At 36.2% G+C, this 22,500-nt stretch overlaps 2 protein-coding genes across 2 annotated transcripts in view; one reads left to right on the top strand and one right to left on the bottom strand.

The window, feature by feature from the left end:
- Positions 1-1,337, top strand: part of rell1 (RELT like 1) — a 43,223-nt gene extending 41,886 nt beyond the window's left edge. The window contains exon 7 of the mRNA XM_056462264.1: positions 44-1,337. Within this exon, the coding sequence (XP_056318239.1) occupies positions 44-76 (33 nt within the window). The 3' untranslated portion in view covers positions 77-1,337. The remainder of the gene's footprint in view (positions 1-43) is intronic.
- A 10,604-nt stretch (positions 1,338-11,941) lies between these two features.
- The window catches only part of zgc:194930 (uncharacterized protein LOC557813 homolog), a 39,367-nt gene continuing 28,808 nt past the window's right edge, over positions 11,942-22,500 (bottom strand). Inside the window, exon 3 of the mRNA XM_056462964.1 lies at positions 11,942-13,396. Coding sequence (XP_056318939.1) covers positions 12,670-13,396 — 727 coding nt within the window. The 3' untranslated portion in view covers positions 11,942-12,669. The remainder of the gene's footprint in view (positions 13,397-22,500) is intronic.

Here is a 22,500-nt window from a genome sequence, read left to right as displayed (position 1 = left end):
CATTTTTATGTAACTTTTTTTTATTTTTTTATCGACTCTTTAGAAAATTGATGTCATAGAGGAGAATGAAAACTGAAAGATAGTGGCGAACCCTTCTGTCATCTGATGCGTCAATCTTGGAAAGACTGCAGAAGCCATTTTATATACATTAACCTGTCACCATGCCAACGCTCCTTTCTCAAACATCCTGTTGTCATTATCAGTGGTGGATGGCATAATTTGAGCTTGTTAATGGCTTGGAGCGTGTCAATGGTCAATCCAAGCAGGCGCCATGGTCTGAGAACTACGCCATGTTCCTCTCTGCGTTACTTCCAGGAAGTGGGAAGCTATGTTCAAAATGTTTCTTTTTTTTAATTGCAAGCTGTGAAAAACATGGAAAACAGAGCCATGAAATTTCTCACTGGTTACAATCCAGATCAAACTTTTAAACTGTCATCGTCTTAAATGGGTTGGGTTTCATCTTGTCGCTAATAAACATTATTATTTTTTTTTAGTAAATCTATGCACGTTTAATAGATTAATTTATCACCCTAAACACCTTAACTGAGCACGAATTTGCTGGTTGATGTCTAGGTCAGAGCACTGCGACAGTTACACTAGTCTGTCAAACACTCATCGGTTCGGCTTAGAAATGTAAACTTAGTTTCATGATTGGATATAGCTTGCATGTTTAAAACAGCACTGTGTTCAGATGCTTTCCCTTGTCTGTAGCACATATATTAATATAATGTCAGCTGTATACAAGATAACTGTATCCTTCACTATATTCTTGTAACCTTTGGGAAGGAAAATTGTGTATGGTACCTCAAAAAAGTGTCCTTGCTTTAATGCCACCCATAGGCAATAAGGACAAAAAAGGACTTTTAATAGTTCTTATTAAAAAAATAAGAGTGTTTTAACCAAAGCAAATTTTCAATAAATATATCATTGACTTTTTAAATATGTTTTGCTTTTTAATTTTCTATTCTGTAATATCCATTGTTGTTGTTATTATTCTTGAGTATGTTTTGCCTTGTTTTTGTTTACTCTATGAGGTTTTCCAGCTCATTTCTTGAGCTTGGTGAAGTGCTAGAATGATTATTCTGAATTAGGATGCCCCCAGCCTTCCTGTTCAAATATTGAATTATTAAAAAGGAAGCGTTTGAACCTTTAAATGTTAATATGCAGAGAAATATTCACTTCAAGTATGTTTACTTCTGACATTAAAATAAATAAAGAAATGTAGAAAATGTGTAAATGGAAGAATTGGAAGAAATGTAATGAGTGAGAATGTGCTATTATATTTTATTGAATATTTTGTACCAAGAATTTATACATTAAAAAGATTAAACACAAAATGGACTATTTGTTTTTTTTCTGATTCGTTATCTGAAAATCTTCATTTTTATCACAAAACAGATCTTTTCCTCACACAGTGTACTTGCGTATTTGCTGCACTGCAGGTGAGTGGGCTTGACAAACCACCTGTATAGGATACCCTCTTTATGCACCATGCACTTTGTTAGAAACACTTCTATGTTTTCTATGCCTATATAGCTAAGGTTTTCCTATTAGTGCTGGACAATTTATTGCATCCAAAATAAAAGTTTGTTTTGACAATTTAAGTTTGTACTGTGTATATTTGTTGTGTATACTGTTTATTTATAATTGTATATAAATTATATATCTATATGATACAAATTATATATTAATTTAAATATCAATGTAACAAATTTGTTATATTTTTCTATAGCTACAGTACAGTTTCTGTAAAGCATTCATAGTGCTTTTTTCACATTTTTATTATGTTACACCATTATTCCAAAATGAATTGCATTCATTTGTTTCCTCAACATTCTACACACAATACCCCATAATGACATTGTGAAAGAGTTTTTGAAATTGTGGCAAATATATTAAAAATAAAAACCTGAAAAATCACATGTATACAAGTACTCAAAGCCTTTGCCGTGAAGCTCTAAATTGAGCTTATGTATGTTCTGTTTCCACTGGTCATTCTTGAGATGTTTCAGCAGCTTAATTGGAGTTCACCTGTGGTAAATTCCGTTGATTGGACATGATTTGAAAAGGCATACACCTGTCTATATAAGGTCCCAGGGTTGCTAGTGCATGTCAAAGCACAAACCAAGCATGAAGACAAAGGAATTGTCTGTAGACCTCCGAGACAGGATTGTCTCGAGGCACAAGGCTGGGGGAGGTTACAGAAAAAATTCTGCTGCTCTGAAAGTTCCAATGAGCACAGTGGCCTCCATCATCCGTAAGTGGAAGATGCTTGAAACCACCAGGACTCTTCCTAGAGCTGGCCGGCCATCTAAGCTGAGTGATCGGGGGAGAAGGGCCTTAGTCAGGGAGGAGATATGTAACCCGTTGGTCACTCTGTCTGAGCTCCAGCGATCTTCTGTGGAGAGAGGAGAACCTTACAGAAGAGGAACCATCTGTGCAGCAATCCACCAATGAGGCCTGTATGGTAGAGTGGCCAGACGGAAGCCCCTCCCTGCCTGGAATTTGCCAAAAGGCATCTGAAGGACTCTCAGACCATAAGAAACAAAATTCTCTGGTCTGATGAGACTAAAATTTAACTCTTTGGAGTGAATGCCAGGCGTTACGTTTGGAGAAAACCAGGCACCACTCATCACCAGGCTAATACCATCCCTACAGTGAAGCATGGTGGAGGCAGCATCATGCTGTGGGGATGTTTTTCAGCAGCAGGAACTGGAAAACTAGTGAGGATAGAGGGAAAGATGAATGCAGCAATGTACAGAGACATCCTGAATGAAAATCTGCTTCAAAAGTGCTCTTGACCTCAGACTGGGGCGACGGTTCATCTTTTAGCAGGACAATGACCCAGCCAGAGCCCAGACCTAAATCCTATTGAATATCTCTAGAGATCTGAAAATGGCTGTACACCGTCGCTTCCCATCCAACCTGATGGAGCTTGTGAGATGCTGCAAAGAGGAATGGGCAAAACTTCCCAATGACAGGTGTGCCAAGCTTGTGGCATCATATTCAAAAAGACTTTAGGCTGTAATTTCTGCCAAAGGTGCATCAACAGAGTATTGAGCAAAGGCTGTGAATACTTATGTACATGTGATTTATTTTATTTATTATTGTTATTTTTTTTTAGGTTTTTTATTTTAATAAATTTGCAACTATTTCAAAAATCTTTTCACAGTGTCAATATGGGGTATTGTGTGTAGAATTTTTAGGAAATTAACGAATTTAATCCAACATAAAAAATGTGGAGAGTGATACGCTATGAATTCTTTTTTCTGGGTGCACTGTACATTGTCCATATCTAAACTTTTGAATGTTTATACATCTTATTGTCTATTGTTATAACTTCTTTATTTCTTTATCAAACATTGTCAGTGTTTTAACTTATTATATTCCATAATGTAAATTCTGATAGATTTTTTTAAATTATTATTTTTAAGCTCCCAGGCGGTTGTACAAGCATTTTACTGCAGATCGTTCTGTGTATGTGAGAAATACATTTGAATTTGATTTGACTTGACTTGTGTAGCTCAAAGCTATACAGGCTTTGGGGATTCTTGGAAATGTTTAGCTTCTATGTGTTCTTCCACATTTCTTAGCACAGCAAACCCTCAATGCTCATTGTTTGTAGCTCCATCAGTAAAAACCACACTGAACTTCAACTCTGAAAACTTGACTGACACGCTTTAAATGTACAAGAGCTTCTATGTTATGGTGCTTTGACACAATCTACAGTACATTGTAAAATCGCTAGAGAAATAAAGATTAATTGAATTGAATGCCTTCATCCATTGTGAGGCATGAGAAGTTTTTGTTGTGTTTTTTTTTTTTTTTTTTTTTTTTTTTTTTAAGTAGACCTGTACTGAGGTTAAAATGTCAGTTAATAGGTGACTGGGTTAACTCTAGTTGCCTTCAGGTCAAGTCAAACAGAAAAGCAATCGTTCCCATCTTTCCATGATCTCTGCCTACTTACCCATGACCTGTTGGAAAGCATGTGACCTTGTGCATTAGATGCATTGTTTTTGAGAGTCAAGGTCTATTTTTGTACTTTATGCATCAGGAAATTTCTCAGAACAAAGTATCATTAGGCAGTAGGAATGTGCGGTAACCGTATCAGTCTGGAGCATATAAATGGTTAACCTGCTGTAGAGTATTATTAGTCTGGGTATGTTTTGGGATTTGTGAATCATTGACTAAAGCCCACACAGACTTTAAAGAGATGAGAACACTCACAGGCACACAGCGCAAGGTTTATTCAGGTAGTTTAATGTTGTCTGTACTGTACTGTATGTGTAAACCGTTGGATATAAAAGAAACTCGATTCATGTTTTTAGTTCTTGTACTAATGATGCATTAAGTTAAAGGGAGAGAATTAAGTTGATTTTTTACCTATAAATCAAATGTACAATTAATACTTCACTTAATTTTTTCAAACTGCTTGAATTTTAGAGGAAGACATTTTGTAAAATGTTGGAAACCAGTAACCATTTTCTTCCATAGTATAATTTTTTGCCTATTATGCATGTCAATGGCTATGAAAAAAGTGAAAAAAAGTAATAAAGGTTTAAAATCACGCAGGCATCACCGCGGTGCAGTGGGTAGGACGATCGCCTCACAGCATGAAGGTCGTTGGTTTGAGCCTCTGCTGAGTCAGTTGGCATTTCTCTGTGGAGTTTGCGTGTTCTCTCTATGTTCGCTTGGGTTTCCCCCACAGTTCAAAGTAAGCTCCGCTAAACTCTATAATCACTCTTTCTTGTCAGTCTCTTTTATTGTAAAAGCACTGATGTAATAGGATGACCTTTCGTACGGTCAAAAGCAAAACAGCAGAAATACATCAAAGCTTCAATTAAATTAAGATTAAATCAAAATCATGCAAGATGGCTGAGGCTATGCAGTAGCAAAACTACTGAGAATGGAAAAAAAAAATCAGAACGCAAACCATTTACTGTAACCTGTTTACACAGAAATAAAGGTACACGAGCTGTCACTGGGGTGTGACCTTTTCAAAAAATGCACTTTTGTTCCTTACAGGGCCACATGTGTACCTCAAAGGTACATATTAATACTTAAAAGAACAAATGTGTACTTCATTGTACCTTTAAATATGCAAAAGTGTACTTTTAAGGTACCAATGTGCACATTAATGGTAGAAGAGGTACCAGCCCAGAGACTTATTTCTCAGTGTACCTTATGTCAAGACTGCCTTATTTTTACTCCTTCATACATTTTAAGTTTCCAAAACATCTGTGTCTTAAAGAGATAGTTCAGCCAAAAATGAAAATGTACTCATTTACTCCTAAATGTACTCATTAAAAATGGCTGTGGTGGTATGGTATTAATGGATATTCTAAAATCCCTTAACCAAAGTCAGCTTTCAAAGAGGTTCAGTATTATTACTTGATGGAAACAAGTATTGAGTGTATCCTTGACCTATGATGTGTATTCACTTCTTTCCTGTCAAATAAAAGGTAAGCCACTGCAAATTCATGGCATTTTGTTGTCTTCCAATGTGCAAATTATTTACTACATAAGAAAAAATGCCCACAGTGGCTTCTCCCAACAGCAATTTTCATTTTGATATTTGGGGCCAGTTTATCAAGAAGTGACAATTTTGCTAATGCTTTACGCTACATTACAGTTTTGTGTATGAATCTAATTTGCTTCTTTGTATGGAAACAGCTAACGGCTACCAGAAGTGGAGGGTAAGAAAATAATTACAGAATTGTTATTTTCCGGTGAACCATCTCTTTAAACATGCTACTATTTTGTCACCAGGATTAGTATTTTGAGCACAATAGAATGGTGCCTAATATACTAATAAACACAGAGTAATGCACCATGATTTCCCTCAAGATTTTCCTGTGAGGTTCATAGGAGTTTTTTCAAACAAAATCTGTGCTAAATATAATTCAACAGTAATTGGATTTTTTTTTTTTTGTGCTCAAATTCCAAGTATTTCTATCAAGTTATAAATAATAAGTTATATTACTAATAGTTTCTTTCAAAAATAAAGCTACAGTTCATGCTTGCAGGAGTTTTGTTGAAGAGTAAATAATTATCAAGTTGTATAAAATAATTAACACGGACAATATTTTACTCATGCATAGATGATTTTTGTAAATGACATTTAATTGTAATATGAACTGTATTTTACTGTAGGACAGTTGTGCAGTATGCTACTGTAATAGTTGCATTATGAAAATTATTGTATATTTTACAGTAAAGCTATAAATAACATTCTGTGAATATATATATATATACAACAAAATGAATGGTGCTGTAAATGTAAATACAGTATTTTTGCTGAAACTGATTTACAGTAATTTCCTGTCAAACTGATGCATACAGTATGTTACTGTAGATTCTACACTACCTGACAAAAGTCCCTGCTGTAAGAGCAACAAATAATAACTTCTAGTTAATCATTTGGAAAAGTGTCAAATTTTTCAAATGAATCATCTGTTGAACTGCATCTCAATCATCACAAATACTGACCTATTGGAACCTGCATGGACCAAAGATCTGATTACTATAGAAATCAGTCAAGTTTGGTGAAGGAAAAAATCATGGTTTGGGGTTACATTCAGTATGGGGGCTTCTGAGAGATCTGTAGAGTGGGTGGCAACATCAACAGCTTGAGGTATCAAGACATTTATGCTGCCCATTCCATTACAAACCACAGAAGAGGGCAAATCCTTCAGCAGGATAGCGCTCCTCATACTTCAGCCTCCACATTAAAGTTCCTGAAAGCAAACAAGGTCAAGGTGCTCCGGTATTGGCCAGCCCAGTTACCAGACATGAACATTATTGAGCATGTTTGAGGTAAGATGGAGGAGAAGGCATTGAAGCTGATTCCAAAGAATCGTGAACTCTGGGAGTCCTGCAAGAAAGCTTTCTTTGCCATTCCAGATGACTTTATTAATATGTGATTTGAGTCATTGCAGAGATGTATGAATGCAGTCCTCCAAGCTCATGGTAGTTATACATAATATTCATTCTTTTCCCACTGCACCATGACTTTATATTCTTTACTGGAATCTTTATATTATTTCTGTTAAGTGACAAGAATTTTGTCTAAGCAAAATCAGATATTACTGTCCTAAATAAATATTGAAAAATCAAGACATGATGATATTTTATTTTCATATAAGCCATTTCTGACACCAAATGATCAACTAGAAATCAATTTATTATTTGTTGTTCCTAAAACTTGGATAAGCGACAAGACTTTTGTCAGGTAGTGGACCTTGTTTACTGTAGTAAACTCTTGAATGTCTAGATGGAATCCTAACCCTAATCCACACAAATGATTAATTTAGGTATTGATGTTATTCATGCAGTATATAGCAGCCGTGTACACACACGCAGACACATACACATCTTCAGGACACATCTTACTGTCCTGTGCAGACTGGAGGGGGTTATGTTTTGTCTTATGTAAGAAGCCCTATGGCATGTTTACCCACAAGACAGAAATGTCAAAAGATTACATCAAAAGTCTTATGATCAAGCACATTGCTTTTATTTTCCCCTGGTTCATGTGACAATTCTGTCCTCTGGTAAAGGCAGAAAGAATGGAATAGTGTATTCACTGTGAACATACACCGGATTCAAATCATTTAATGAAGTCGTAATGTCATTAGAAAAATCAGTTCCTGTCGATAACATTTACTCATTAACAGGTTTAAAAGAAATGATTTTTGACCAACACATAAAGCTCAACCAATCCATACTTGGCAAAACATTGGAAATACTCAATGACCTTCATTTAGAAAACAAAAAACAAGGACCTCGTAATGGTACCACGCAAACAGAAATCTAGTAAGGGGGGGTTATACTGTATATATGTACTGTATATTTAGAGGCTGTTTCTCAATATGCGTTCTTCAGTACTCTTGCGTCCTCATGTAATATCAGGCCGCCAAAGTTCAGTTCCAAAACTCAAGATCGCAAGAACGAAGCTAGATTGTATTAGGCAGTTTGATAATCACGTATGGTTTTTGAAAGTTCCAGGATGTGTTCTTGATATTGAGGACGCATTGATGCAGACTTGAGCGCAAAACTCACCCAAGAAGTCGCAGAAGACATTGTGGCTGAATAAAGGTGGTGGAAAGTGCAGCATTTTATACAGATTTATTATTAAAATTCAGAGATAACACTTATTTACCTCAGGAGTTTCCCTAAATGAGACGGTGAAAATAAACATTAATATTATAAAGGCATAAACACATTAAGGGTGTTTATTTGCTAAAATGTGTGTTTAAATTTGTTTTGTATTGTGCAACGACTATTTATAATGTCTTTATGCATAGTATATATTGTGAAAAGGGGGAAAACAATTAATCATTATATTAACGCTGTAATGTTTAAATAATTTGCCATTAAAACGTGTGAAGGTCACGTGACCATCAGGAAGAACACAGCATCTCATTTCTCACAGGATGCCTTCTCTGTTCTTGCGGTCTCCTGTGTTCGTTCTTCCGAGTTAACTTGGCAAGACCGGTCTCCACAAGAATGAGAGTCCGTTTCTCTACATTCTTAGAATTGAGAAACAGCCAGATAAATCTTTTGAAAAACATTACTTTACTAAAGTAATGTCTGTGTGGAATATGAGCAGCATACAGGACAGAGAGTAATTGGTGTTCATAGCACACTTCTTTTCATCAGGCCTCTGATAGTTAACCAGGACTAGTGTAGAACTACCATCACTGGCCCAATTCTTCAACATGCCATTTTTTTACAACCCTAATGATCCACAGTGTACCAAGAACATAAATATACAAGGGTGAATCACGAATGCATCATATTTCAAAATAAAAAAAAGAAGAATAGGAATATTTCACATAATGTAGCACTAAGATTCATTGCACACTTATTGTCATGTTATTTTCATTGTATGTACTATTATTAATAATTATTTTCGTATTATATTGTATGCTAGCACATTATAAATAAAACAATATTTAATAAACCGTTATTTCATTTCTTTTTTGGGGGGCTGCACAGTGGCTCAGTGGTTAGCACTGTCACCTCACAGCAAGAAGGTAGCTGATTTGAGACTCGGCTGGGTCAGACATGCACTATTGGTGAATTCAGGTGTATTTTTTCCAGCTGTGGTGGCAGGCCTTTTACACAGATCTTCCAACTACCTATGGCGTTATTTCAATGACAAATGCCGTGAGTGCAGTATTACAAGTCGAGATCGCATTCATGTAACACGAGCATGTAAATCTCTTTGCTTGCACACTGATTTCCTCTGTTTGTGGGAAAACTTCTTGCACAATCTCAAATAAATGCTGCTGAAGTGCCATTTAGTGCATTTATGTAAGGAGAATGTCTTCAACATTTATTAGATTTGCTAGGGATATTCATGAATGTCTTCTATAGACCTACAGAGCAGCATTAATGCGTCCTGAAGTAAAGTGAAACGGCTATAAACTCCAGCAAGATAAAGTCACTGTATGCAGAGTCATAGACTTTTATCTATAAAGTATAATTATGTGTTCATCTTAACTGAAAACTACGTCATGTTTGCTAGCCTAATGCATCATGTCGGTCAGTCAGCATGTCACCTTAAAGGATTAAACAAATAACGCACAGCACTACTATGGTTACAGAAACGTTTGCGCTGTTATAATTCACCTACGTTTTAATACGTTTTTGGTGCGATTCTAACCTGCTTTTTAATAAAATAACGACTGAATGTTTTGAATGAGAAGCTGTAATGTAGCCGTGGCAGCATCAATTTTGGTGTGGTGCCCCATCATGAAAGAATGAATGTAGCGAAAACAATGGAATTTGATGAACTAAATTGGACGTAGTGTATGAGCATGTGTGTGAATGTGTGTCGCTGTGGCGACCCCAAGGAATTAAGGACTTTTTAATCAGGCAATTCATTTCCTTTTTTTTGGGTTGAAATATGATTTCACGAGATTCACCCGAAATCTCCTTACACTTCTTCCTGTACATTTAAGTGTACAAATAAAGCACACCAGCCTACATTTCTATGAAGATATGATTCACAGTGTAACAGCGAGAAATGGCATATTGATCAGAGTCTAAGGTGAATGAGCTAGATTGTATTAAGCAGTCTGATAATCACATATGGTTTTTGAAAGTACAATAGGCACAGAAGTAACCCCACACCAGCATACTGGCTTATTAGTTTTTTACCACCTCTCGTATAGAAAATGTATGAAAATAATTATATAGTGCTTTGATTGAAGCGCCTCCACACAGACGCTACCAGGAAAAAAAAAAAAAAGTTGTGGAGCAGAAATAATATTTGTGGATAAGAAACAGAGCTTATTTCATTATTATTCTGTGTACACAAAAGCACTGAGGATAATTCTGCAACAGTTCCTTCTGTTTGGTCTAAAAATGGAGTTCGTCCATGACTCCTATGACCTTCAGTTGTCAAGTAAGTCTCGTAAGTGGCCGGTTTTAGGTGTGTAAACAAGCACTAGTTCCTGTTATTAAGTCTTCATTTGATTATTTCCATTCGGAATAAAAGCACCTACAAACAGGCTGTAGGGAAGCTTCTCGTTTTATGAGCACGATTATTTGGCTGTATTCAAATGTTGAGGGCAAGTGAAAGAGTGTACATGGAAATATTCCATTAAAGAGATCCCTGGGTATCAAGACTTGTGTGACGTATTATTATGTCAATGATGCCTCTTTGTAACATGTAGAAAAAAAAAACCATAACATATTTACTGTAATTAAAAGAAATTCACATGTATTTTGGACCATGGGCGCTGTCGTTGCCATTTAGCAAAATAATCTTGTTTACACTTTGAAATAGGAGTATTTTGCTAGTTTTAAGGAACAACGTAATTTAAACTCAATTAATTTTGACATATTCATTCTGAAAACAAGACAATATTGTTTGTTTACAAACAAGAAGAAATGCTTCTTGATTTAAGAATTTTGGGATATTTGGACTAGAAACAAGACAAAAACTCTGAGTAAAAGCATTATCTGCAGTGTGCACTAAAAAGGGTTCCAGACAATACCTTCATGTTGCCTTAACACAAATCGTTTAAGTTAACTTAATTGTTTATATACATTTAAGTTAATTGAACATAAAACAATTAAGTTGTCCCGACAAAACTCAAGACTTGAGTTATTTCAGCTCAGTTTGAAAAATCTTTCAAAATAATTTGAGTGTAGGGCAGGGGCGTCACAGGAGTGGCAATTTCACATCTGCCACATCCATAATGCAGAGATGTCACATCCATAATGAAGCGTTTCCCTCATAAAAGCAAAAATATTAAATCAAATCAATCTTGTTTGTTATATAGACAGCCAACTCTAATCCTTTTGATTAGCATTATTTTTGGGGGTTGTGCAGTTTAATTCACAGAATTTCTACAAACCATGTTGTATACTGCAAACTCGCATACTTTTTTGGTCATGTCCATAATGCATGTTTATTTTCCTCATTTAATGTGCAAAATATGTTTACAGATATTTTTCTGATCCCATAACTCTGTGGTCAGTTCTTTTTGAAAATATAAAGAGATGTTTTAATATAATGTCAACATATAATTTCTCTGTGGATTTATATGAGTTTTTACTGCAATTGTCACATTCATAATGCTGGAATTGCTCATATATATATACAAAAATATATAAGTTCAGATGCAAAAAACCTCTAAATGCCGTCTGAAATGTCCATGGAAAATTAGCATTTTTCTCAGACTCCTATGTTTATGTTGAGTTATTTCATTTTAAACACCTTTAAAATACTGTATTCTTTGCCAAAAACTTGAAATTACTGAACCTACACAGGAGCCTGATAAAAATGCTCATTTTGTAAGGAAGTTTTAAATGGCTTTTAGAGGTTTTTGCATCTAAACTCTTCATATATATATATATATATATATATATATATATATATATATATATATATATATATATATATATATATAGTAGAATTATCTGTTGTGTGTTTTAGATCCGACTCATGGTTTATCAAGTCTTACCTGCCTGACTCATCAACCCTCTGTTTCGCTTCATACTAAAAAATTCAATCAGGAGCCATGCTTGGTCTAAATAAGATCACCATCATATTAGTTAAACTTTATTTTGTCGACTTGCAAAACTCACTGCGTGCCGACACCTCCACATAAAAGATTGTTACGCCGGTTTCACAACGCATGAGCGGCGCGACTATTTTTCGCTGTGCATGTTCACAACCGGACCGGAAGCAGAGCAGCGCATCAGCATCAAGCAGGAGCAGTGCATGAGGCGCGCAGGTATGTTTTATTTTCTGCGCACATGCTCAGTTTGCTTTTTGATTAAACTACATTGCTTTCAGCAGCGTTGGTTCGGTTGCACACAGAGAATAACGTCTTTATTCTGGCATTACCACTCTTGATAAATACACTTGAATATAAAGTAAATCATATCTCAAAGCATTTACTGGGGCACTGCCGATTTTTACTGGGGCTGGGTCTAGCAACACCCCTGGTAAAGGGTGAGAAAGCAGATTACATAATCAAAAATTACATAATCACCCATGGTCCAAAGTAAAGGTGTATTTTTTTTTAAATAACGTAAATATGTGTCGTGTTTTTTCTCTACTATTTGACAAAGAGTCATCATTTACATTATATTAAGGCATACAAGTCTTAACACCCAGTGTTCCCTTTAAGCAGTGTCACCTGGTCATCATTCAGAATCCTCTCCTGCTGTTGCTGCGTCCAGTGCGGCCAAAGCTTCGGCCACCATTGAGTCTGTGATGCTCAAACTGTCAAGCTCTTTCTTCTGCCCTCTTGTCAAAATTGAGGGCTCTTGCTCTTCTCTGTCCTCTATCATGAGCTTTGTGTCTGCTGAGGAGAGGCTTGTACTGCTGGTGTGAATGTCCACAGACAGCACACTTTCCTCATCGCCAGTGTCCGGAGTCCTGGCCAGCCTGCTCTTCCCGTCCTCATCTTCCTCCTCTTGTCCATAGGGATACCCATCCGAACCCTCTGTCCCGTCTGTTATCCCTCCGCCGCCCAGCCCAGAGTCCCGGAATCTCTCTTCTCGCTTGCCTGGTTCTGTTCCTAGCATAGACTCGTTCTGTATTGGTGGGTCTGCGCAGATGCTAGAAATGGCTTTTACCTGTGTCTCCTCATCCCCGGGCTGGAGGATGTAAAGTCTCGGGTCTCCCTCTGCTGGGGTTGACCGGATCTGCTCGCCTGGAATATTGGCATGGAGCCGGTTTATGTGGTTGTTGTCAATGTCGAGTTTGGTTGGGCTGGGGTGGGTGCTGTATCCAAGGTTGTGGAAGCCCTGCTTCTTCTGGACATGGTCCGCCTCTTCTGGAAATCTGTGGGACTGATACAGAGAGCTGCTGGTGGGATCCCGCTTTCGGCCAGGAACATCTACAGGAACCGAGGGGTCATAGATGTAGCTGAAACAGAAAAGAGACTAATTGGAGCGTTGAACGAAGTTAACTTTTGGTGGAGTTTCAGCAGAAAATAACATTATTAAATAGTTTGTCAAATACCCTAAATAATATTACAAACAAAATGACAACAACACTTTGTTGTCAAACACTTTGACAACATGTATACCAGGGGTGTCAAACACATATTTACTTGTAGGGTTCAAACAATCCTAAGACTCAATTAGTTTGATCATGTGCATTTAATTAGGGCTAAAGCTAAAATGTGCAGCCCTCAGTTTGTACCAGATTATAATAGATTTTTTTTGAAGGAATATTGCGATTTTATTTGCGATTTTGCAAACTGTTTTTGCTTTTTTTAAACAAGCTACATACATACATACATTCTAAATATATTCAGTGCACAATAAGTGCTTAAAAAACATTTCACTTTGAAATAACATATTATTAAGTTTATTAAACAAAACTGTCTTTAAAACAGACAACATAAAATAAATGTGGTGATAGACACTTGTTGCTCTGCACAAAGTTCCCATGATGCTAAAGCTTCTTTTAAAGTTTCAGATATATTTTCTCCAGTGTGATATTCTGGGAAAAATGCTGTTTGCAAACATTGAGTTTTAATTTCAAAGTTGTCATTAATTTAGTGGACCGTTAAACTCATGTACAGCTCCATCATTCTGCTGGACCACATATCTGTGGTCCTGGTGAAGTATTTCACCTGCTTGAGCTCGTGTTCAACACCCGCCTTACATTTCTCATACATTTCGGGAATAGCAAATTGTGTGAAATGAGTGCAAGATGGCAGCTGGTATCTTTTGTCAAGTGTTTGTATTAGTCTTCGGAAGCGGTCTTTACTGACAGTGTGCGCAGGCATCATATCTTTGCATGTACTGTATAATAGGTGACTGCGTCAGTAATTTTTTTTTGTGCCATTTTGATCCTTTCTCATAAGATTTGCTTTGATGTGCGCTTTGTTTCGATGGACTTTGTTGACATGCATTGATCATGCAGTTTTTTATGACGCTGTTTTAAGTGTTGGAACAGACTTGTAGTATTGCTCCATTTCATTGGAATAATCATTTCACAAGTCTTGCAAATTACCTTCCTTTTTGACACATCCTCGAATCCAAAATCCTTGAATCCAAAATACTTCCAAACGACTGATGTTGAATTTCTCTTTGGCACCAAATCATTTTTATTTTGACCTGCACACATATTTTATGGTATTTCCTCCCGCTCAGCAATACGGTTCTCCTGCTCAACTTCGTCATGCGTGGAGTGAGCTGGTTAACATCTTTCTCCCGCTCAACTTAGCTGTAATTGCCCGTTGCGCTGTGTCAGCTCTGATAAGTTAACATATTAAAATAATGCGCGCAATAACCTATTCTGAACAAAAATCTAAATAAATTAATAGATAAAAATTGCAGCTCTATATGGTTTAGAATTCACATGTGCTTAAATAGCAATTTTTTGTGTGATTGCTATTAATTGCACAGTGTACACTGTAACATGTGGGGTTCCAAAAGGCCTTTTTTTTTTTTTTTTTTTTTACAAATTTAAGTGGATTGAACATGAAACAATTAAGCTGTGCCAAATATATCTGAAAATAAGCTGTTTCAGCTTATTTTAAATTAGTAGTTTGAACAAGCAGCAAAACATTTATTTGAATGTACTAAATAAACAGAGCAAAGCAAAACTTAAGTTGGACTGTTGCATACTCTCTGCCTTCTAGATTGCTTAAAGGTCACGTGAAGTGCTTTGAAATGCACATCTTTATTAAAGGTTTGACATAATTCTACTAAAACAGAAAGACAGGGGAAAACACAGGAGTAGCTCCTCCCACTTTTTCAAAAACAGCCAATAGTATTCCATTTATGTCACAACCGTACCAGTCAGAGCTGACTTGAAGCATATCAGACTCATAAGTGGCACAGTCTATAGAAGTAATATTAAGTCTGACTCACTGTATCTCCTCTTTAAAATGTAGCTTTCTGCATAATTCAAATAGGTCTGATACTTTTTTGTGGTCTATATAGACTAGTGCATATGATCCATCAGTGCTAAGGTGGTTTCTGTGACATCAACATAAAATTTACAATATCTTTTGTGAACAATTGCTTTTATTATTAGCTTCTTTTCATTATAGAGAGAATACAGCGTACTATATCATAAAAATCCCCACCCAGGTAAACTCTACCCCTTAGCCCTTCGCCTTAATTGAGACACCTCCAACCTCTTCACGTAAACGCGCCAACCAAGGGGTAGAGGTGTCCCAATTCATTTTTTACTTCAAGGCTAGGGCTAAGTGGAATGGCTAGATAGCCATCAAAAGAGAGATTTTTCAGGACCACACTCGAAACCAAGGGCAAAAAAAATTCTCTGAATACACCAGCCACAACAGCAGTATAGCTGCACCCAGAAGTAAGGAGATCTACATATTAGTATTTTTTTTGTCATTATTACAAATTTTTACGACAAACAAACATATGTTTTAATACATTCATAACCGCGTTCATGTTTTACCTTTATGCTTTTTAAAAAACAGCTAAAATAAAAACCGCTAAATTATGCTATCTGTAATCCATAATAATAACTAGGCCCACACGGAATCTGAGTGTGCAGAATTCCACAGATATTCCGCAGATTTTTTATCATTGATTCTGTTTATTTACTTGAGTATATGTGTGTAAAAATAAATTTATTCAGTTTTTAAATTAATTACAGTAATATTATTGACTAATATGAAAATGTTAATCTGATTTATGTACAATGCAGTGTGTAAAGTAATATTTTCTGTCTTTCAGTAGATATATTATATGAGAGACTTGCTTTGTTTACCAAATAAAGTGGATCTAATTGGATTTGCATTTTAAACATTAAAGGCAAAAAGTTATTCTTTTTTATTTTATATATTAAGGTTTTAGTTATGATACTCCCAAAATAATTCCGCAGAATTTTACCTAAATTCTCCACAGAAATAGCAAAAAACGTCCGCAGATTCCGTCTGGCCCTAATAATAACTCCTGTATAGCAGACCCACAACATTCTGACACTCGATGACACTCAAATACACTGTCGGAAAAGTCTAGTGGCTGGGAATGAGCTTTTTACAATGTCTGCTATAATGTTATTGTTGTTTTCGTGTGTTTACATGCGCAGTACAGTTACGATCTTATTGCCACATTAGATCATTGTGATAACATGATACATGCCATCAGTGATTTCCTGAAGATAAATACCAAAAATAAACGCAGCTGGAATAACTACAGCAGTTGCGATCGTCTGATCTCATATAAAGCAAGAGCTCACGATGACGTATGACATACGACATACAGCAGGTGCTGTAGTAGTGTCCGATGTCTTAGTGGTACATTTTGAAGCCCTTCCCCTTCACACTGTTTGAAGGGCCAAGGGGAAGGGGTTCAAAAATAGAATTGGGATTGGGCCTTATTCTATAATGACAGAAATTAAAACATTGCTGTAAAAAAAAAACAAGAATAATGTTAAACCAAATAAAGAGTAGAAGTTTTAAAAAAAAAGTACAAATAATTAACTATTACATCATGAGATACATAAAGTACATATAAACAGAAAAGCTGTATATTAGAAGGCAGAAAAAAAAAATTTCACAATATCAAAAGTTATAATCTAGGACTAAACAGTTTTTGACTGAGCTCCATATATGCACACTGTTGAAAGTTCCATACAAATAAAGTCCAGAGGGATCCAGTGGCAGACCAACATTTTTTTTAGCAGCTGTGAAGGTGGCTAAGAATAAGTACTAAGTTGCATTGAGAGTGACAAGCTAGAAAAATCATTTAGGAGAAAGCATACTGGAGTCAGTTCTACATCTTTTCCTAACAAAAATGAGATATCATGAGGCAGCTGAGACTAACAACAATGAAGTACAGGACATTCTCAAAAATGTGCCAATTGCCCATATGTACACTATCTGTATCCCTTTAAACAGTAATACTATTCACCAAATAAAGATGTCTGTAACTTTTAATTTTGAATCTCCTACAGTATATTCCTGTGTGCTGACTGTGCGTGTGTATGTGTGCAATGTATTTTCTCCTTTAGGAGTTCAGATCAACACAGTTTGGCTATTGTTTATTTGATTTCTAATATTTGCAAGTGTTTAGGCAAACCCCTCGTTTGAATGCTCTTTGACATAACTAAATAACAGATTTTGGCATTAGTAACAGCATCTTGAAGGGGGTGGGATGCATCAAATACTAGAGAGGATTTAATTGGTCAGAAAATTTCATGAGAAACTCAAACATGAGGTGATGTAAAATAATAAATTTTCATAAGTGACAAACCAATCGTTTACATGTAAATTTTGTCACTGGTTTGGAGCACACTAGATTATAGAAAATATTAAGACAACATATTAACATATTGATACAGTACTTAAACTTTTTTTTTTAAATTGTTAAAAAAAAAAGTCATTAAAGTTCACTTAAAAAAATAAGTCTTTAAAGTTGCATTCAGTAGTTTCATAGGCCTAAAAAATAAGTTTAAAGAATAGGATTTGTAATCTAAACATTGTAGATTCAATTCTCAGCACAGAAAGCAGACGTATATGTGGGACGTCAACCCCATTACCCAAAACTGCAGGGCTCTTCAGACCCTCCAAGCTGCTCCTCAGGTGCTATGGCATATCTGGCAGGTCATTGCTGTTTGTGTGTGCTTGTTAAATCCAGAGACCAGGGCCCATATTTACTAAAGATTTTGTCTTACCACTAAGAGGTTTCTTAAGAAGAAGTTCTCAGCTAAGAGTTTTCTACTTGTAGAACCTGTACAAAAAGCTGCTGAGTAAAGGAATAAAGAGAGAGGTTTTAAGCTAAGACTAAGGGCGTACTCACACTATGCTATCCGAACTGTGCCTAGGCCCGTTTCCCTGATCGTTCGAGAAGTGTGAGGGCTCTGAATCGCGGTTCACTTGGGCTTTGGCGCGGTACACTTGTGTGAGTGCAAAGCGTGCCTAAGCCTGAAACTGAAGACGAGACGTGACTTTTAGGGGACTGCTTCTTATGGATTTCTTAATCATTCTTACTGTTCAATGAACGCAAACTGTCGTAGTTTATTAAATACACAACCCCCTCACTGCACGACAGCTACACCTTCAGCAAACCTCCTAATACCTGCAGCACCAGGACTTTATGATTGTTTATGAGAGTGAAAAGTGGCTGATCTGTTCTATGAAATAGCTGACTGCGTGTCACTGCATATCAAACGACTAAAACAATATCCACTGTGCTGAGCTAGAGCGCTTCTCTACTGAACAGCGCATCATCGATGACGTAAACGTGCTCAGGCCTGAATGCCATGTGAGTGCGGGCCGTCCGGGGAGACGGAGGGGGGGTGGGGGGTGGGGGGGGGGGGGGGCAAGCGTGCTTCGGCCCAGTTCAAGGCCACTGTACATAGTGAGAGTACCCCCTAAGGGTGAATTTGACTTTGGTGTTATGAATGATGCCAGCATTACTCACTATGCACACAGTGTCCCTGTAAGAGATTTATTCATGGAAACTTGGATTTATTCATGGATACTTAAATATAGCTTCCAAAATAAAACTGATGTCACATTCAAATAAAGATTTAAAATGTAGGCTAAGTGAAGACTTGCTTTCAAAAACAGTATGTTCCTTAAGGTTATCCTTTTAGACATTGAATAAATATTCTACAAATATTTTCTTAGAAAATAAATAAGCAAATATATTTAGTATATTTTTAAATAAATGTAAAAGCATATTTGAAAACATCTTTCCTTCCCCATCTCTGTAAATATCTTCACTTCACCCATAATTTAATATTCATCTTTACATTTTTTTCTCTTTCTTTCTTTCTTTCTTTCTTTCTTTCTTTCTTTCTTTCTTTCTTTCTTTCTTTCTTTCTTTCTTTCTTTCTTTCTTTCTTTCTTTCTTTCTTTCTTTCTTTCTTTCTCTTTCTTTCTTTCTGCCATTTCTGAAAAGGCATTCTTTGAAATGTTTGGACTCTTCTTATAAAAATAATCTTGTCAAAAACTGTACACAATCAAACTCAACTGTTCTCGATTTATCTGGTGTCCAATCTGTCCTGTCATTCCAAATCATAATCTATATACATTTAACTTGTCTGTCAGTTTCATCACAGCATGCAAATGACAGTCTCACTCTCTCTCTCTCTCTCTCTCTCTCTCTCTCTCTCTCTGTTTCTTTATTTTTGTAACCTGATATCTACAGGGCATTTGAATTCACTCATGATTTGCATAGTACAGGCAAACGTCTATACAGACGAAAGCACAGCCGGTACAGCAGACGACATTGTAAACACGTCTGTGAACGACAACAGCCTGTTGTGTTTCCTTTACTCTTTTAGCTATTTGATTTTCCATGCAATAAAACAATATTTTTGTCTGTATAAATTACAGTAAATTACAATATAAAAGAGGCTGTAAATAGAAAAAAGGAAGAAGTTTGAACAAGATAGGGAAACATGTATCCCAAACAGTGTGTTGCAAAATGAGCCTGGTGTTTTTGTCAGACACATCCTGCTGAGATCCTTCTGTTTTTCACACCTTCTGCCTGCTGGAAATCCACACGGAAAATGGCAGGCAGGTTACCCAACCAATGTCAACCTTAATAGATGTATTTTGTATTTTTCTGTCTGTCTTTTGTGTAGAATGCAGTGCCATATTTCAGATGTTTAGTGTGTTTGATACGATGAATTACTTGAGACCATTTTCATTATACATCTTCATTATAAATTCTCCACATTTGAGCACCCATCTCTGCTGAAATCCATTTCAGATTAACAGTTTCAGGGTGGATAAAATGGAATTTTCCAGTCTACCTGACAGGATGAGAAATTTTACTTTTAGTAAACATTATCCTCATAAAACAACACACACTACCAAGCGATAAGAGTCTTTTCTGTGGTAAAAGTTGCAACAGAAATGTAGAATGCTAATATTTATCAGCAGTAGGATCTGACATAATGCAATAAAAGCCTGGGAACTCAATTCACATTTTATCCACCTTAATACACCCGTTTTCCCAGTGTATTTTCAAAAATGTGCTAATATTACTAATGATTCCATCTAAAATGTGAGATTCTGTGATTATTGCATTACTTTGACTTTCTCATTTGAAGAAAAGTCATCACAGTAATTCTAAATGCATAAATTATTGTAATATAGTGAGTTTAAAACATATATTTTAGCAAGATGCTCACACTTGTGTGCAGATGCATAAAGGCTTTTCAATTGTGCTTTCTGAGGTCCAGATAATTTAGAAACCCCCCAATAACTTCTCTGCTTTAACTTAAACTTTAAAATGGACACTGCTCACAATTTCCCTGGGGTTAACAAATAATCGTTAACTGAAATTTGACACTGTACTTCCTAAACCCCAGCTTAGGTTCTTATTTGTATATTTGCTGCTTCATAGTGTCACTGACTGTATGAACAAAGTATGTGACTCATTTACATAAAGACTTTAGCTCTGCACATCCTTGTACAGTAGACATGTTTTTCAGAATGGGCTTTTTGCAGTGATAATCCAACTCATTTGTCACCTTTACACATTTTTTTTTCCATTTAAATAGATAGATCACCCAAAACTTCTGTTTCTTTCTTCTGCTGAACACAAAAGAAGATATTTCGAAGAAAGCTGGAAACCTGTAACCATTGATATCCACAGTATTTGGTTTTTTTTTCCTACTATGGAATTCAATAGTTACAGGTGCTCAACAGAAGAAAGAAACACATAAAGGATTGGAACCACTTGAGGGTGAGTAAATATTGGGTAATGTTTTTTGGGATAGTTGTCATCGTTTATTCAACCTTTACCTGTTCCAGCCCTGTTTGAGGTTCTTTCTTCTGTTGAACACAAAAGATGGTGTATGTTGGAAAGAAGCATCCATTTACAGTAGTTCCGTAGTATTTTTTGTTGCCACTATTCAATTCAATAAACGTTATTATCTATCCCACAGGGGTTAGAAAATTGTCTTTAGACATTAGCTCACACACACACCAATAAAACATAAATACACTTACACAATAATTTTTTCCTATTTAAAAAAAAAAAAAAAAACAATGGCAGTGGGAACAAATGTCTTCTTGTACTTAGCCTTTTGTGCTAAAGGGACTTTATAACGTCTACCAGACAGAAGTAACTTAAAGGATGGGAATAGTCTTCCACAATGGTGGAGATTTATCTTTTTGTTGCTACTATAAATAAATCAGTGAAAAATTATTTTACTTGACAATCAAAATGTCCTTAATATAAAACTTCTCAGTTTTCTTAACAAATTCAACTGCTGTTCTTTATCAAAAGAGAATTGAAAGTCAATTTCCACACCTAAATATTTAAAAGAACTCACCTGTTCAACTTCCCATTAATAACAGAGGGTCACCGAATCTGAAGACCTTTGCCTGAACCCGAAGAAACCCGACGGGTTCGGGCTTAAATTCTACCATTTCAGACAGGCTCGGGCTTGGTGTTTCACTCGCGCGGTAAATGAACTATCTTGTAATGCATTTCGTTTAGCACAAGAAAGTAATCAAACCGTTTGTTACAACATCATAGCCCATCTCTGCAAAGGTGAAACAAATGATGATGGAGAAGTCAAAGAGCGAAATTTGCTGAGTAGGAAAACATACAGCAAGCTGACAAGGACAACGATGAGGTAACTCGCTACATTGAGACCGCGGTCCTGGAAAATGAAATGGATGTTCTTGGCAGGTAGAAGATGAACAAACAATCCTACTCAAAACTTGCAAAATTAGCCAGATCAGTACTATGCATCCCGGCCAGCAGCAGTGAAAGGGTGTTCAGTGCTGCTGGATGCACCATCAGTGAGCACAGGTGTGGTCTACAGTGGGTTCATCAATGTTCCTTCACATTACATGTAGCCTAGGATTTTCAAATTATAACTAAATATTTTAGTTAAGTCATAAATGCAGACAGGTGTATAAAAATGTAGACAGAGTATATAGGCTAATGTTGGCATTATTCTTTTATTATTCAGCTTCACCATCGACTTAAGGCCGGATTGTGAACAGAAGTGGCAAAACAAATCCCGCAGAGCCTTTATCTTAATTTAGTTATTGTCTAATACTT

This window comes from Danio aesculapii, chromosome 7, assembly GCF_903798145.1.
Source record: "Danio aesculapii chromosome 7, fDanAes4.1, whole genome shotgun sequence".
NCBI classification, from domain to species: Eukaryota; Metazoa; Chordata; class Actinopteri; order Cypriniformes; family Danionidae; genus Danio; species Danio aesculapii.
This window is presented reverse-complemented; position numbering and strand designations above follow the sequence as displayed.